Here is a 15,936-nt window from a genome sequence, read left to right as displayed (position 1 = left end):
TCATGGCAGAGTCGAAACAAGGCTATAAGCAGCGGGGCAGGGCTCCCGGCGCCGGACGCCGCCTCCGGGGCACCGCGGGGATCACGTCTCCATCTCCTGCCCCCGCTTCTCGGAAAGCGAAGCTGTCCCGAGCGAGGGCACCCACCCCGCAGCTCGTACACTAGGACGGAGCCAAAACTAGGGAAAAGAAAGCCCTACGCATCCCAAGGCATGGAAGGTGCCGCAGGCAGCGCCGCTCTCACCGGAGCCGGAGGAGAGGGGCAGCCCGCCAGCAAACACCCCGCGGGTTTCGGGGAGCGCCGTGCCGGACCCCACCCCACCCCCCCCCCCGCAGTGCCAGGGGTGCCTCACCTGCGGTGTCCCAGATGGAGATGTTGTACGGCCCCCACTGTTTCAGGTAGAAGGCGCCGCCGACGGTGCTGACCGTCTCCTGGAAGCGCCGCTCCATGTAGCGGTGCAGCAGGGAGGTCTTCCCCACGTTCATGTCCCCCAGCAGCACCACCTTCCCGTCCGGCTTCTTCATCGCGGCTCGGCTCGGCTCGGTTCCCTGCCGGCGGCCGCTCCCGCCCCCTTTCCCAGCCCGGCGGGGCCCCGGAAGCGGCAGGACCAGGGCCCTGAGCCGCCTCCGCCGGCAGCGAAAACTTCGGGGGCTCCGCTGGAGCCGCCACGATCCGGCCCCGGCTCCGGCTGCTGCTCCTCCCCCAGCCCGGCCCGGCCCCGCTCCCGCCCCGCCAGGGGGAGGGGACGCGGGCGGGGAAGCGGCAGGAGCTCCACCACCCCTCCGCCCCTGCCCTGCCCTGCCCTGCCCTGCCGCCCCGGGGCCGGCTGGCCGCTGGGCGGCCGCCGAGAAGCCGGTTCTCGCGGGGGTGTCGGGGCCGAGCTCGGCCTCGCTGACCCTTCGGGGAATGCCGCTGCGTCCCGGGATGCTCGCGTCCTTCCAGCTGGAGATGGCACAGACACCATCTCGGCAGCCCTCCTGGAGCCCGCTCATCCCGCTCATCCCGCTCCCCTCCTGGGGTGTACATGAAGGGGCAGAAAGTTGCTCCGAAATTAAGATCTCTCGCAGAACTGTGACAGCTGCCAGGCAAGCACCTTTGCCCTGGTGAGAGGGAGGTGTCAGGAATTGTTTTCCGAGGGGCAGGTCTACCCAATTTCACAGTCAGTTGCCCAGCTGCTGTAATTAAGATTCATTCCATTACAGGGATCCAGAGATCCAGCCTGTCCTCTTTATGCCAAATAAATCTGGGGAAAAATATTAATAAAATATAAACTTGCTACAAATTTGGGTCAAACAAAGGGATAATGTGTAGACCAGCTGGGGGGACAAAGCAACTATTAGAGTATCCTTAAGAGAACCTACCATTTACTAATTTTCTCTCCCTCCCCACAGAAAAATGGTCAGCTAGAAGCCCTTTTCTTAATAAGTGAACATGCATCCTCATTCTTGCATGTCTCATGTTGAAACTGCTAGAATTTCTTTAGCCAGTTTAGGCTTCATATTTATGAGATGCTTTGATTTTTGCCTACCTGCTGAAAAGGATTAGCTGTGTGACAGTCTGGGTTTTTTAAGCCTTGCCTACTTACTTTTGCTTATTCTGCTTTTACTGACCAGATTTATAATCTTGCAGCTGTAGCCAGTGATATGTCATTTGAGTTCAGAGTAAGATATGCTCCAGATATTAAAGTACTGGAGATACCCAAAGAGAGGGGATGCTACATGGTTAGGTAAAAAAAGTCTTACAAGTGACTTCAAGATATTAATGTGGGATGTGATTCAGAGCTGTGTGCAGTACTAATTAAGGAGGGGGAATTATTGCACTTGGGTAATTGTGTGGCACTATTTTTATGTGGCATATGCAGCCTTTGCCTCAGATTCCCATTTTCTGCCTGGATTCCTATCTCACTCCCAGAGTTGGGGAAAAAAATACACTCATTGGATCAAAGTGCTTCTCTGACATACCTCTAAGCAAGTAGGTTTCTTCTGGGTGCTTGGCATGAAAGTGTAAAAATAACAGAAATTCTCTTTGTATGGATACTGCTTGCAAATTCCCATGTGCAATATGTTTCATTCTTTTGAAGTGGCAGATGCCATTTCAGAAAGAGAAAAGAAGAATCTTGTATCAAAGAGTTTAGACCATAAGGATCTGCACCTATAAAAAATTCCTGGGTTTATATACTCTTGCCTTATGAACTGTTTTACTGTCCACAAAATAACAAAATACCGAAAAGCTTAAACAGAGTTATTGATTTACAACAGTGCTTCTGCTACCAAATCCTAACAGTTAAAGCATTTAAACCAATTATTTCTGAATTTTACCAAAATTCTGTTGTGTTTGAATTGTTTTCAAGTACTAGTGAAATGTAGGTCTTTTTGGTATTCAAAACAAGTGTCAATAGTTTCTAAAAGCAAGCAGAGAGCTTAGGACAGAAAACACTCTGAATAATACGATGAAAATGCAACTGGGATTTTAGGCTCTGTTAATAACATGCTCTATAAAAAGAAGAAGTCCATTCCCTTCACAGATGTTATCTGCAGTTTCTTGAAACACATACCTACATCCCCACATATTTGAGTAGTTGTATTTCCAGCTAGCAGCAGTCAGACAGACAGGGGATTCTCCTGAAAATGTCACCAGCCCAAATGTCACTGATGGCAATGCATTGCTTTTGTATGCTAAACATAGCCTAGCTCAAAGAGGCACCAAATTAATCTGGTCCAGTACTGGTTTGGACCTGGTGCCACAACTAACAACTCTCACTCAACAAGGGATGTGCATTATCCCACTAGTATTGATCTCCCACTCACTGCTTACTTAAAAGGCCATCTCTGTTTCACAGCAAACTGTCCCTAATAATGAGGTGCAACAGGATTGGAGGGTGCTGTGAGTTATTTCAGATCCTTGGGAGAATTTAGGACAGTGGTGATCTGAACAGGGTCAAGGTATGTCCAAGGTCCCCTGAGGTAAGCCCTTATAGAGTCAAGTTTGTGAAGTCCTCAGCAGCCTGAGCTCCCACTGACCTCAGGAAAACACGTTCACTGGGCAGAGCACAGCATGTTTTGTTATTACTGCCGATGTCGCCTTGGATGAGTGCACTCCGAACTACAGCGTGCAATTTAAGTCACCCCTGGTTAAAGTCAAATGGCTCACGATAGTCTGTAATGCAATATAAATAATAACAGAGCATATGTGAAAATATTTGGGAAAACATTAAGAGCCTGTAATTTGCTCTCTAGCACTCAGATGTATTGGCCTGTTGCAAGACAATTTCCCCAAATCACTGAGTTGTCTGTAGCAAGACATCTCCACAGCAGTCAGTATAGGCATGAAGAATGTCAAATTGCTAGATAGGAAGAAATATGGAATACTTTACTCTCTAGGTAGTGCAAATATGGGGACTACATACATTGTCTGGTGGTTTTAATTTTAGAGCATCTTAGGACACCTTTAATTACAGTGAGGTTGTTCATTAGCCTTCCTGACAGTGTGACAATGTGCTCACCCTGGTTGGTCTCCGGATGTTCTGAAATTCAGACACTCAGATGAGGATACAAAGAGGGACAACACATTAAAGTTTCTTACCCACTTCTGTGCTAGAGTAAGACCTTCCCAAGAGTAAGAATGTTAGCCTTGTACACAAGCCAAAAACCTGAGCCAATAATGACTGTACTGACATCAGGGTAACTCAAGATTTTTTAGTCTCCCGCAGTATGAAAGGTGCTTAGTATTGCAGGAGAAAATTAGAGCCTGTTTATTCTTTTCCTTGCCAGCCTTCCCTATATATATATATATAGTCCTGCCTATAGTCCTCATTTGGTCTTCAGGCTAACAATATTTTGTAGGTTCACATGAGGTGAAACATTTGTCACAAAACAAGGTTGTTTTTTGCTGAGCTGATCTTATTTTTGAGACAAATTGAGCAAGTGGTTGAAAGGATGTGTCAAGTCAGCTACTCCAACATGTCACAGGTGTGCTGTGGACTTGGTGTTCAGCATCTCAACCTGCCTCCTTTTTGTCCTCTGTCAGTGTCTCTGTGCTTTGAATCTTCATGACCTGATGTGTGCTTTCTGGAGGTACCACAGGTGACCTCAATGGGACTGTTTGTAATGATAAAAGTGATACAAACTCATCCTACTTTTAAAAAATGGAAGAATCCATAACTTAGAGCCATGTCTATCACAGTTGCCTACTGAATCCCAGACAAGGCTTTACAAAACAAAGAGAAGGACAATAAGGGAGGCTTATTCCTTGTCCTTAATACGTGCTGGCAAACCAGTGCTATGTTGCACCTCTTCATGAAGCATGAGGTCACTTCAGAAGTTACAAACAGGTACCATTTGGTGAACCACAGCAATTTCTGGTTTTGTTTCTGCTTATTGCCTTCCTTTATGACTTCTTTCTTCTAATGAGCAATGAGTTTACTCTGTTTAATGAGTATGCATGCTCACGAAACAGAAATATTTGCCCTCATCATCTTCCAGACAGCTGTAACTAGAGCTCACTCTCAAGGTGCTTTCTTTCAGGCTAGGAAACCTGAAATATGTAGACAGAGCAGTGGCAATGTGATGAGTAGCTGTGTAGCCTGTAAAAGCTATTCTTCACGTTGCTACTGCTCTGCCTATATATTTATTTTAACATATACTAGGTTCTTCCTCTCCACCTCACAGGTTAGTCCACAACCTAGATGCCCTAATTGAGGGAAATTGCCTGTACTGCTTATCAAAAGCTGGTCTGCCCTTCTCTAGGGTTGCAGTTCTACATCTTTCTCCCTCTCCTCTTCCTGGCATTTTTCTTAGGCTGGCACTGGTTTTGGCATGACAACTGAGCTTCATAAGCTGATGAGAAACCAGCTCAGCAGTGACTGAGTAATTTTCTGCTGACTTTGTGATCGGCACAGGGGAGGCTGATGAGGCAGACCGTGGTTGAAGGCACTGAGCTTCAGTCCCCTGGGTCTTCAGCTAAGCAATGCTGGCTGCCCACAGACCTTTCCTTTCCCTTGGCAAGTGTCCCTGCTCTACCTCATCTTCAAACCTTGCAGGTTTTGACGCACCTCAGTTGTAGGACGGTTTTCTTTTACCAGGTTTGGAAAAATATTTCACTGTATAACTTCTGCCTGGTTGGTGTCTGGGTCACTCCACACTGACAGTGAGATGGTAAACCAACCAGCTCAAGACATCCTTATAGCAGAAAAGCCTGACCTGGATGATTTGAATTTGCTTGTGTTACAGGCAGTTGAACATCAGGTCTTAGATGGAAACCATGAAGCAACCTGAGCTACAGATATGCTCAGCCAGTGAGTGAGCAAAAATAAACTCTTCCCTGTTGCAAATGAAAACAGGAGCTCAGGAGGAGCTCCTCTCCCAGGCTTTCATAGGAAGTTAGTTTAATCTTTGTTGCTAGCACTGTGTGGAGAGAGCAGCCCTGCTGTGCCCACTGCACCAGACAGCTCGATTCTCTCCTTGCTAATACTTCCTGCTCACCAAAGTCATCTGAGCTCTGCAGTACCTTGTACTGAGACTGGGGAGTTTCCCTGTATGAAGAAATCAGTTCTTGTTTTTCTAGACTTCCCATTATATGAAGGAAAACTTTTTTACCTGAGTTTCAGGGGGGCTTAGTGTGGATATACTCAATAAATGACACAAATATAGGACTGGAAATTCAATCAAAAAGTACTGTGATTCAAAGTGATCACAATGCAAGAAGTTCTGGTAAATGCACTAAATGTGAGTTTTGCATAGATTGCTTTTTTTTAACTGCAGCATTTTAAGGTCTAGTCTGACTCCACCAGCACACAAGAATTCAAGGCTGTCGTGCTATCATGATCCTGAAGTTTAAAAGGGCATTGTGTTTGGACGTATACAAAGGTACACATAAGCTTACAAGAAGTTACAGAATTATGGCCTTTAAAAAATGCATTTTCCTGGCATCATGAAGGAGATGGAATAAGTTAGCCAGTAGTAAAACAGAATTTGCTTTAGTTTTTATAAACTCATTAAGATTCTTGTCCAAGATAAGCAGACCCATGTATCTAGGAGACATCCTATGGACTGCAGCAGCCCACAACGGGAATGTGAGTGTAGATTTGTTAGAATCAGAAAGCATGATTCTATTGACTAATAATGATATGGGTGTAAAAAAAAAAAATACAACTTGTGACCTTTAAATGTGAAGTTATTTCCACAACACGTTTGTGACAGTTGAAAGAATTTAATTTTTATTTGCAAGTTCAATTCTGTCATTGTATGAATTGTTAAAAAGGCAACATATACAGAACAGCTTTTGTTGGACCACCTCATTCCTAATGGCATGCATGCATATCAAGTATCTTTTGCATATTATACCTTAAGTCATTTCTCTAGGCTGTAGCCATAGCTATTCCCTATGAATAAATTCACATGGTGCCAAGCCTGCCATCATTGTTTCTGGTCAGGAAGAAAAGGCCATTGAAGAGCCTCACAGACAAATTTGCCTCAGGGCAAAATCCCATTGCCCTGGTTCCAGACAGGATAGCATTAATTTTTGCAGTAGCCAGAAGGGATCATGGCTAGGGCCTGGAGGTAATTCTATACTCACATCATTTTCTGGGGACAGGGAAAGGGGTCCCTTCCTGCTCTGAAAGCATGGCCATGTGGTGGGGTGCTGTCAGGGATTTCTATGTGGTGCACACTCACACGTGAATTGTTCACCTCTCAGACCCCTTGTTATTCATATTGCTGCTGTTACTCTTCAGTTTTTTATTTCATTGCTGTTTCCAGTAATTGTTCTTGTCTGAACCCATGATCTTCACCTTTTGAGCCTCCAATTCTCCTCCATCTCCCTGCAGCTAAAGGGGGGGGATACATGGGAGAGAGCATGGGGCATGCAGTTTGGAGTGTTTCATTGGGAACACTAAAGTGGGGAACCATTCCTAAACTGTGACACAGATCCAGTCAGGAGTTACACTTTGTCCTGCCTCTAGCCCTGTTACTACACTTTCATTTCACCTCTTGGCTGGACAAGCCATTGCAATCTCCTTTTCTCCTTCCTCTTTGAGCTCTTCCCCACCCACACTGGCAGTTGTAGAGAGAAGTGGGATTTCTCCTTCTGGTGCATGTTAAAGTTGAAAAAAATTGATTGAATTTGGCTGGAAAAAACAGCTACCCTCTTTTTATCCCCTTACAGAAAGACAACACTGTGACCTTCGAAGTGTAAATTGATCACTATGAAATGAAATTTTTCACAATGGTTTCTCCTAAAAGTATTGCACCCCTTCATGGCCTCCTGTTTCATCTGGGCATGTCTGGCCCTTGGATGAGAGATGCCTCAGCTATTTATGGATAGGAGAACCTATTTAGAAAGGAAATATTAATGCAATTAGAAGCATAAAAATAGTAATTATTTACTTACATGTGTGAAGATGTGACTTCAAGATTAGAAGAAAAAAGGATGATCAATGTGGAATTTAGAATATAAAAATATAATTTATACTAGCATGTTTTTGGAGAGTAATACTGGAAATTCTTGTCAAGTTTGTAGCATTCAAATTAGAAACTTACTGCATAAAATGTTCCAGTTCTCTGCTAGTCCTAGGTTAGAACTAGGAAAAAAGGAAGCTATGATGACTTTCTTGGTTGCTTCTGTAACAGAAAATCTTTTCTTCCTAGATTAGGAAAGAGGGCTTCCTGGCTGCTGTCTAAATTGTATAAAGAGACAAAACAGCCCAGAAAATTTCAGATTTTAGTTGCTAGCTAATTAGTTGGATTTCTGCTGTTTCAGACATTATATCTAGGCTTTAAAAGCCTACTAAAAAATACTAAGTTTTACTAAAATAGTTTCAAACACAGTATGAGGGCAACCTCATTACATTTGAAACATTGCCATACTGTAATATCCTGCAGAGAGTTTACATAAAGATGGTGCAGTCAGAATTTCCTATTTTTTCTGCATCTTTAACAATATATTTATGATTAAAATGAAGTGCACCAGTACCCAGCACATCACTTTACAACACAGTGTTTCTGAGAATTAATTTCTGGTTTATTCTTTTGAGTGCATTTCCAATTTCACCATTCAAAAATTTGCTGTTGATTGATCTTAGGAAACTGTTCTGGTTTGCTTTTACCCTTTCTTTTTTAATAACCAAGGTTTTAATCATTCCTCACCTTGGATACTCCTCCAGAAATCTTACTGAGATCAGTGGAACTATTCATAGCCAAGGTATAAATAAGTATGCTGCAATTTGACCTTCAATCATCTCAAAAAAATATTCTCCAATCTAATTATGTAGAGAGAATTCTGCTGTAAATTCAAGAGCAAAAATACTTTAAAATTGCCTCTGACAAACAGTGTCTAGTGCTTGCAGCTGAAATTTAACTTTTTTCCCTGCTATAATCATTATTCTCTCTGTAGTTCTGTTATGTGAAAATTTGTGATGTTTGCTGAAGCAGTATATTTTTTGGCACTTATGAGTTGCTAGGAATTGCATGCTGCTATTTCAACATCTTTCCAGGCTGTAGATGCTGCTGTCTTTCTTGAGGCCTGGGAAGTCACCTAGAAATGAAATCTGTTGCTGAGGATTCCCTTTACAAAAGCAAGTTGCTGAAGTAATTGATTTAGTAGCTCCTGAAATGGCTTCAGCTCTGAAAATATTTAAAAGTCTGCTTGCTTGCTTTTTTCCATTTGAAATGCTAAGTGGGAAGTAAATATAATTGTGGATTGGCTTTGGCCTTGTTATCAGTATTAATTACCATTGTCATACCATCTTCAGAGCATTGCAGAAATGCAGCACCACAACTTGTGCTCATTTTCACTTTAGCCAACCTCCCTAAAACATTGCTTGAATTGCTTAAGGGAGCAAATCAGTTCTGTACTTGGCCTCATACATCACTGATTGGTTCCAGAACTTTGATAATAACCTTACTATTTAATATATATATATTATATTATATACATTATATATATATATACACACACACATATATACATTATTTATATATATATACACACATATATATATACATTATATATATATACATTATATATAAATATATATATAAAATATCCTAACCCTCCCTCACACTCAAGGAAAGAAACTCTTAATCAAGAGGGAAAAGCTTGGAACCCTAAAGCATGAAATAAGAAGGAAAATACTCAAGGAAAAAGTTTCTATTATGAGATTTTTCTTCAGTGAATTTGAATAATATGTATCCTTTTAAGACATTGAGAAAAGAGCTTCTGTGAGATAGAGGACATTGGAGAAATTATTAATGTTAGCTGATATTTAATGTAAATCCCTAATTTAAACAGAAGTGCTGGGTAAAAGTCATTCCAGATATAATATTATATAATATAATTTACTTCAAACACCTGCTTCTGTCAAAGCTAGTCTATTTAAGGAGTAAAAATAACAGAGTAAAGAAAACTTTTAGAACATATTGGAGATATTAACATAAGATATTATTATTATTGGAGTAAGCTTGTTCCTATTTAAGTCAAATAAGGAAGCTTGTAATTCTCTAAAGCTCAGATAGGATTACTGTAAAATAACACGGCAACACTGCTATTCATAAATCAGAAAAAGGAGAAAGGTGACAATTATTTAATATAGACAAATGACACTGAATGGAAAAAGTGCTTGAAATTGAAAGGTGAAACAGAAGGGGGTATGTCCAAAGGAGAAGAGAAGGACCACAAAATATTGATTCAAACCTTCATTATAGAATATATGCATGGAAAAAAAGAATGGAAGAGGGTAAAATAAAAAGAAATAGGAATACCCAGTCTGATTGTGACATCAGTGAGTCTAGAAAAAAAAAAATCCTTTCTCAGTGAAATGGCAAGTATGGACTTAATCCCATGGCATATTCAGCTGGGTGCTGGAGTATTTTCTTGGCTCTTAGGAATACCAATAACAGTTAAAAGCACACCTAAATGAAACCTATACTAAAATTCTTCAGTGAAGGATGGACTTGAATTTAAATTCTGTTATGAGTTTTTGATTAGGGTTATAAATTAACTATCTTCTGGACACACTGATCATGGATACTAACAAAAAAAAAATTGAGCACAGATGGAGAAATTGCAATGAACACTTGTTAGCTGTATTCTTCAGAGCAAATAGCAAAAAATCCATCCACTTCAGTGAGCTTCAGGTCACAGCCTGTGTTTTGATGCATAAGGCACACAAGTTCACAATGTGCTTATACTCACTGTGAGTACATTTTGTGATCATGAAGGAGAAAAGATCTGTAACAAAGGTTTGCATGAAGGCACAAGAGCTGCAAAAACTTGAAAGTGAAGGACTTCTTAAAATTGAAGAATTTAGGCAATTCAGGAAGTGGAAGTGGAGTTTGTTTTCCAGATAAAACCTTTTCCTCATTGTCTCTCTCCTCAAATTGCCAATACAACGGATGAAAAACTAGCAGGATATTACCAGCAGTGAGAGAAGCCATTCCAGTCTTGTGGTAGCAAGTTTAAAATGGAAGGAAGCAATTGTTTCTTCTCAGTGCATCATTTGAGTGCCTTGCATGATTAGTACATTGCAGAACTTCTTGCCTTGTGGAGGTCAAAATTTAAAAAAAAAATAAAAGGAGGTTAGACTAATGAAAATCAGAAAATCTCAAAGCTGCTAATTCTGAGCAGCATTTACCTGAAGAGAGCTCCTCTATGCTTGCTTTGTTTCCCACTTGAACCCTCCTCACCTGTATGAATGGAATGGTTTTATGGAGCAGCCCCCAAACTGATGATGTTACATATAATCATAACCTGAAGCTTGTCTTAATGCATAAATTTCAGGAGATAAAAATGACAGCTTGTTTGTCCCTGTGGGACACTGAGAATTTGAGGCAGTCAGGGAGTCAGGAGGTAACTGTAGAAAGGGGCTGCAAAGGTCTCCCAGCTTCTGGCCTGCCACATCCTCCAGTATAAAGCTACTAGACCCACATGGAGTCTAACTACTGTTCAAGGTTTTATTTTTCAAGCTGTAGGTGCTCTCTTGCTTCCCAGCTGGAAGGATCATAAAACTTATATTGTCATGATGCAGGTGGTTGAAAGGAAAAAAAATTAAGTAATGTGGATTTCAGAAGAATAATCTATACTGGATTTGAGCAAAGAAATATAGAGACAGTAGTTAGAGATTTTTGACTGGAAAAGTTTTTGTAAAATCTGCATAACTTGATCAAAACTTAGGTGAGGGTAGATGTTTGGTCTTAAACTACCTGATTAGTGGTGGTAAATTATGATTCTGGTCCTTGTAGCTGTCTGGTCTTCTGAGAGACTTTTCTGATCAGCTCTTTTACTGTCTCCCTGGCAAGACAGGTGGCAGCTTGTGCTCCATTTGTTTCATAAAGAAAATGAAAACAAATCACAAGAGGCTACAGAAATAAGCTGTTTATATTTTCACCCTTCTAAGATAAATATTAACTCTAAGCCCTCACGAGTTTTCAGATCTGGCCCAGAATTTAACAGACACTTGAAATTGTTAACTATTAACCAGTAGGTGGAGGCTGGTTTGGTCCCATTCTGAAATCAGTCATTGCTGAAGAATGAGATGATTCATGACCTTGACAAACTCAGTTGCTGATGGCAGAAAAAAAAATTAGCCTCTTCTGAGAGCAGTTGATCAGTATCTACTCTTTGTGCATATTAATTGCATTAACATCCTTGAAGAAACAACAACTGAATTTAGTGCTTAGTCTCATACTACATTATGTTGGAATTTTGCAGATTTGTGTTGTGCTGCCTAGAAATAAGAACCACTCCAATTACAATAGGATGTTCAGAATGTAATTGCATTATGGGGCATGAGGACATCTCTCTGTTGTTGAGTCTGGATACTTAAAAATTTGTGTCTGGATTTTATAACTGAAGCACCATTCCTGTCCTTTTGCTGTTCGGTTTTTCTATGTAAAAGAAAACTTGATGCTCAGGAGGGAGCTGGTGCAATCTCGGGCTAGTGCCTTTATCTGGACAAGTAGGAAAATCAAGATTGCAGGCATTTATACAGTATATATGCCACAACAGTATTGGCACAGCCAAAAGCCGGAGGGATTACTTCTGAAACAAGCCCTTGCAAAGAAAAAGAAATGAATGCCATTTCTCTGAGCTCTATTTTTTTCTGAAGTCTCCCATTATGTGATATTAACGCTTATCTTACAAAGTCGAATAAAACATACTGGACGTTATGGGAATGCTGGGGAGACGCCCGGTCCCGTAGGAGTTTGGAAAACTGGAAGTGCTGTAAGATAATTGGCGAAGAGCACGAAGCGGGGGCAGGAGGGAGGAAGGTCCGGGAGACGCCGGGGCTCTGCCCGGGGCCGGCAGGTGGCGGCAAGGGCGCCTCGCACCGGGAGCCGCCGGCCCGCGCTGCCCGCCCCCCACCGGCCTGCGGGCCCGGCCCTCGGCTCGCCCGGCCCCTCGGCCCGCCCCGGGCTCCGCTCCTTCCAACCTGCTAACCCAAATGATTGCCAGAAGTACGGCGGGAGGCAGCCCCACTGCCCACGCGTCTCTCGCCTTCTTCCTCACGGCATCGTTTCTCAGTACTGTACCAGGCCCCAAACGCGAAGCGGCTTCTGAGCAATTCAGGCTCACGTGGAATCTTGTTGAGGGATGCAGGATCTTGTCTTGCTGTCCTGCAGGACATTTCTGCTGTGCCTGAGAGTCTGTGTGCTCGGGCCCCTGAGCTAACAGGAGCAGTGAGTGAGGAGCAGTAAGCCAGCCCAGCCCAGCTGCTGATGGCCAGGGCCAGGTCCTTCTGAAAACCAGGAGACTGCTAAAGTCATGCAGCTGAGGGAAATGGGAGCACCACGACCCGAGGAGGAAGGGGGACATTGCTCAGGGGTCTAAGCATACACTTCCCATGGAAATCAAGGGGCCATATAAACCGTATCTAATGGAAAACTTGTTTATAGTGTTTTAAGTTGCCACCCCATTAAATTTAAGTAAACTGGTGCAATGCTACAGGTAGCAGTAACTTCGGCAGAGCTCCCGTTGCTGCCTGGAGGCTGCCAGCCCCTCATGGACCTGCTGAGCCTCTGGGTGCCTTTGCAGAAGTGCCAGCCCCACTTCTTGGGGAAGGAACAAGTTCTGATAAATACTGACACGTGCTTGTTATTATTATTGCTGTTTCCTGGCAGCTAATAAATTAATTACTGCAAAGAGTCAGGGGAAGTCCCTTGGCTCTGAAGGCCCAGGAGATTGTCTGTCTCTTTAGTATTTCCTCACTATGCTTTGCTCTCTAACTGCTTAACCTGAAAGCTCAAATACATAACAGTCATGTGAGTGCAATAAAAAAGATTTTTTTCAGTGGTGGATTCACAATCTTACATTCTGAAGAAGCTAGTACATGAAGGACCTGATGATCAGCCTCAGCAGTTGCCTTTTCATCAGCCTTGCTCCTGGAGAGGGAGACCTAGAGCTGCCCAGAGTCTGTGTCCAGGGCTGCCACTGCTGCAGCTGCTCAGAGGGTTTCACACAAGGAGAGAGGTGGCACTGGCTGCTGGGGCCCTGCTGCAGTCCAGTGCTGGTCTCATCAATGCTGAGATGTGGACTGGGTGAGCAGAGGCTGCTCACACCCCTGGTGAGCCAGTGGAGAACTACAGAGCTTTTCATTCCCCTCTCTCTAATTAAGAGAACCGCAGCATCTTGAAACTGCATGGTATTGTGGCAAGTAAGGACCAGCATTTTCCCAGCTTTGATACAGTTCTGCTGCCACTGCTCTGAATATGAATTATTCTACCCACAAATTAAACTGGAAGCTTATCACAGCAAGAAATACTTGACAAAGATGAATGATTCAAACAGCAGAGATTACCTAGGTTGTCCACCCTCTGGAAAAGCTCTGCTGATAAGCTCTGTGAAGGCACTGTGGTGGAGACAGAGAGTCTCTTCCCCTAAAGAGTCCAAAATAATTTGTATTGCAGTCATACTGCACTGAGATGTTGACATTCTTGGGATATTGCTGTTCATATACTCTGTCACTGCTGGAGTAATCAAGAATGTCCTGGGCCTAGAAAAGAAATGGTTTAGAGGCCACCACTGAAATTAAAGAGACAAAAGATGGTATACTTTTTTTCATCCATTCATAAAAAGGTCAATTGATGCATTCTTTTGTAAAATAATCTGGTTCCACTAATCAGAAAAGTACCATTAAGTCAGCAATACAAATGAGCTGCCTGGTAGAAATTACTTCCCATGTTTTTTGAACTGGAAGAAGCATTGGCAGAGGGCAAGAGTCAGCTGATGGTAAGGAATTAGTCCCAAAGCCATCAGCCATGCAGTGTGTGCTAGCTCCAGAGCCCGTGGCCATAGCCCTGTGGTTGTCATGGCAGCCCAGTGGCTGCTGCTGCCTGGGGATTCACCAAGCACTGTGAGACCCTCTTCACACTCTGGAAATGGAGCCGAGTGCAAGATCTCAGCTTTCAAACAGCCAGCTCCATGTTTACAGTGCTGAAATAAGAGGGGTTTCCTCCTTTAGTCACTTTTTTCTGTCCTGCTCTTACATTAAATACTTTGTCATGGGGTACTCTTCCCAATGATGCTTTGTATAAAAAGGCAATGGAAATGTCATTTTATTCATAAAATGTTCACCTGTGCAGTCAGATGCTGTTAAGATGATACTCACTTTCTGGAAAAACTTATTTGCTGTCTGTGTTTGATGAGCATAGAGACTGACAGCATTCCTTGAAGACATGAAAACAAATAACCTCCTTTAAAGCACATGTTATATTGCCTGCTTCCACTCTTACAGTCATGCTGGCTTAGCATATGTCTCTGCTCCCTCCTATGCATGCATATACCTTGCTTAAGCCTATTTTGAACAAAACCTGTTTCAGGAGTCCTGTTGCTTCCTGCTGGATAGTTTTCAGGTTGTGTGTTATTACCGGTGTTGTGTGTGCTGTGAGTGCTGCTGTGTCTATTTTTCCCTCCTGTGCTTACACACATGTATAAACTCTGCTGTTTCTCACCAGCAGCAGGTGACAACCTTGGTGCAGGGGATCTGTGTGCAGGCTGCCAGCACTGCCCATCCTGGGACTGTCTCAAAATGAGCACAGACCTCTGTCAGTCCTTCTCTAGTCTGTTTTCTCCTGGCACAGGTAAACCCCAGGAGAGCAGCATGGCTGCTGCAGAGCCCAGCTCTGCACACCTAATGCTAACAAAGAGCCCTTCTGTGCGGAGGAAGTTCATCTCCAAGATGTGCCAAAGCCCTTTTCTGGTGCCTGAGCTGTGCACAGCAGCCAGGGCAGAATGAAAACCCTGGAGGCTCCAGAGCAGTGTCCTGATGTATGAATGCTGCCTAGGCCACAAGAATCACAGAGGCCTTCACTTTGCAGGAGTGGAAACACCTGATGGTGATTATATGGCTTTGAGAAGAAGAATTCTCCCCTACATTTAGTGCACAGCCTGTGGGAACGAGCGGCTGTACCGGATTAGGCTGTCAGGAGTGAAGGCTGTCAAGTCAGCTTCCAATTACTTTGTCAGCCATCAAACAGCATTTTTCACCTCTATATCCCCTGCTTCCCAAATCATGATTTCTATCTCTAAACAATGTCAGTATATTTATAACAACAAAATGTCTATTCATTGTTTCCTCATATATCTTAAAAACTACCTTCTGATAGGATTAAGCACTCTGGTAGCATGAAAAAATACAGCCACTCCTATGGTAAGAAAACATACAAACTTCTCTAATTTAGTTGTGGTCTAAATATCGTACTGTCTTAACCCAAGTCTGGGCAGATGCCTTGAATTGCAAGGGTTGCTGTAAAGAAGCAGCAGCAGGGGGTCAAAAACAAGGTGAGGATTTCCTTTCATGCAAACCATGATGCTGAGAGTTTGAGGTGATTTTGAGTTTTCTCCTCCATTTTTAAATAAGCCTATTTTTAATACATGGATTCTTCATTTTATTTCAGTGGTTGCTCACAGTGAGTAAAAAGCTCTCCATGGCTGCTACAGAGCTCTG

The 15,936-nt window shown here is 43.0% G+C and overlaps 1 protein-coding gene across 1 annotated transcript in view; it reads right to left on the bottom strand.

The window, feature by feature from the left end:
* Nucleotides 1–703, bottom strand: part of RAB20 (RAB20, member RAS oncogene family) — a 28,190-nt gene extending 27,487 nt beyond the window's left edge. Inside the window, exon 1 of the mRNA XM_030235022.2 lies at nucleotides 352–703. Coding sequence (XP_030090882.1) covers nucleotides 352–523 — 172 coding nt within the window. The 5' untranslated portion in view covers nucleotides 524–703. The remainder of the gene's footprint in view (nucleotides 1–351) is intronic.
* Nucleotides 704–15,936: the final 15,233 nt, after the last annotated feature.

Source organism: Serinus canaria, chromosome 1 (assembly GCF_022539315.1).
Source record: "Serinus canaria isolate serCan28SL12 chromosome 1, serCan2020, whole genome shotgun sequence".
Taxonomy (NCBI): domain Eukaryota; kingdom Metazoa; phylum Chordata; class Aves; order Passeriformes; family Fringillidae; genus Serinus; species Serinus canaria.
Note: the sequence above shows the minus strand (reverse complement) of the source record. Positions and strands in the feature narration are given on the sequence as shown.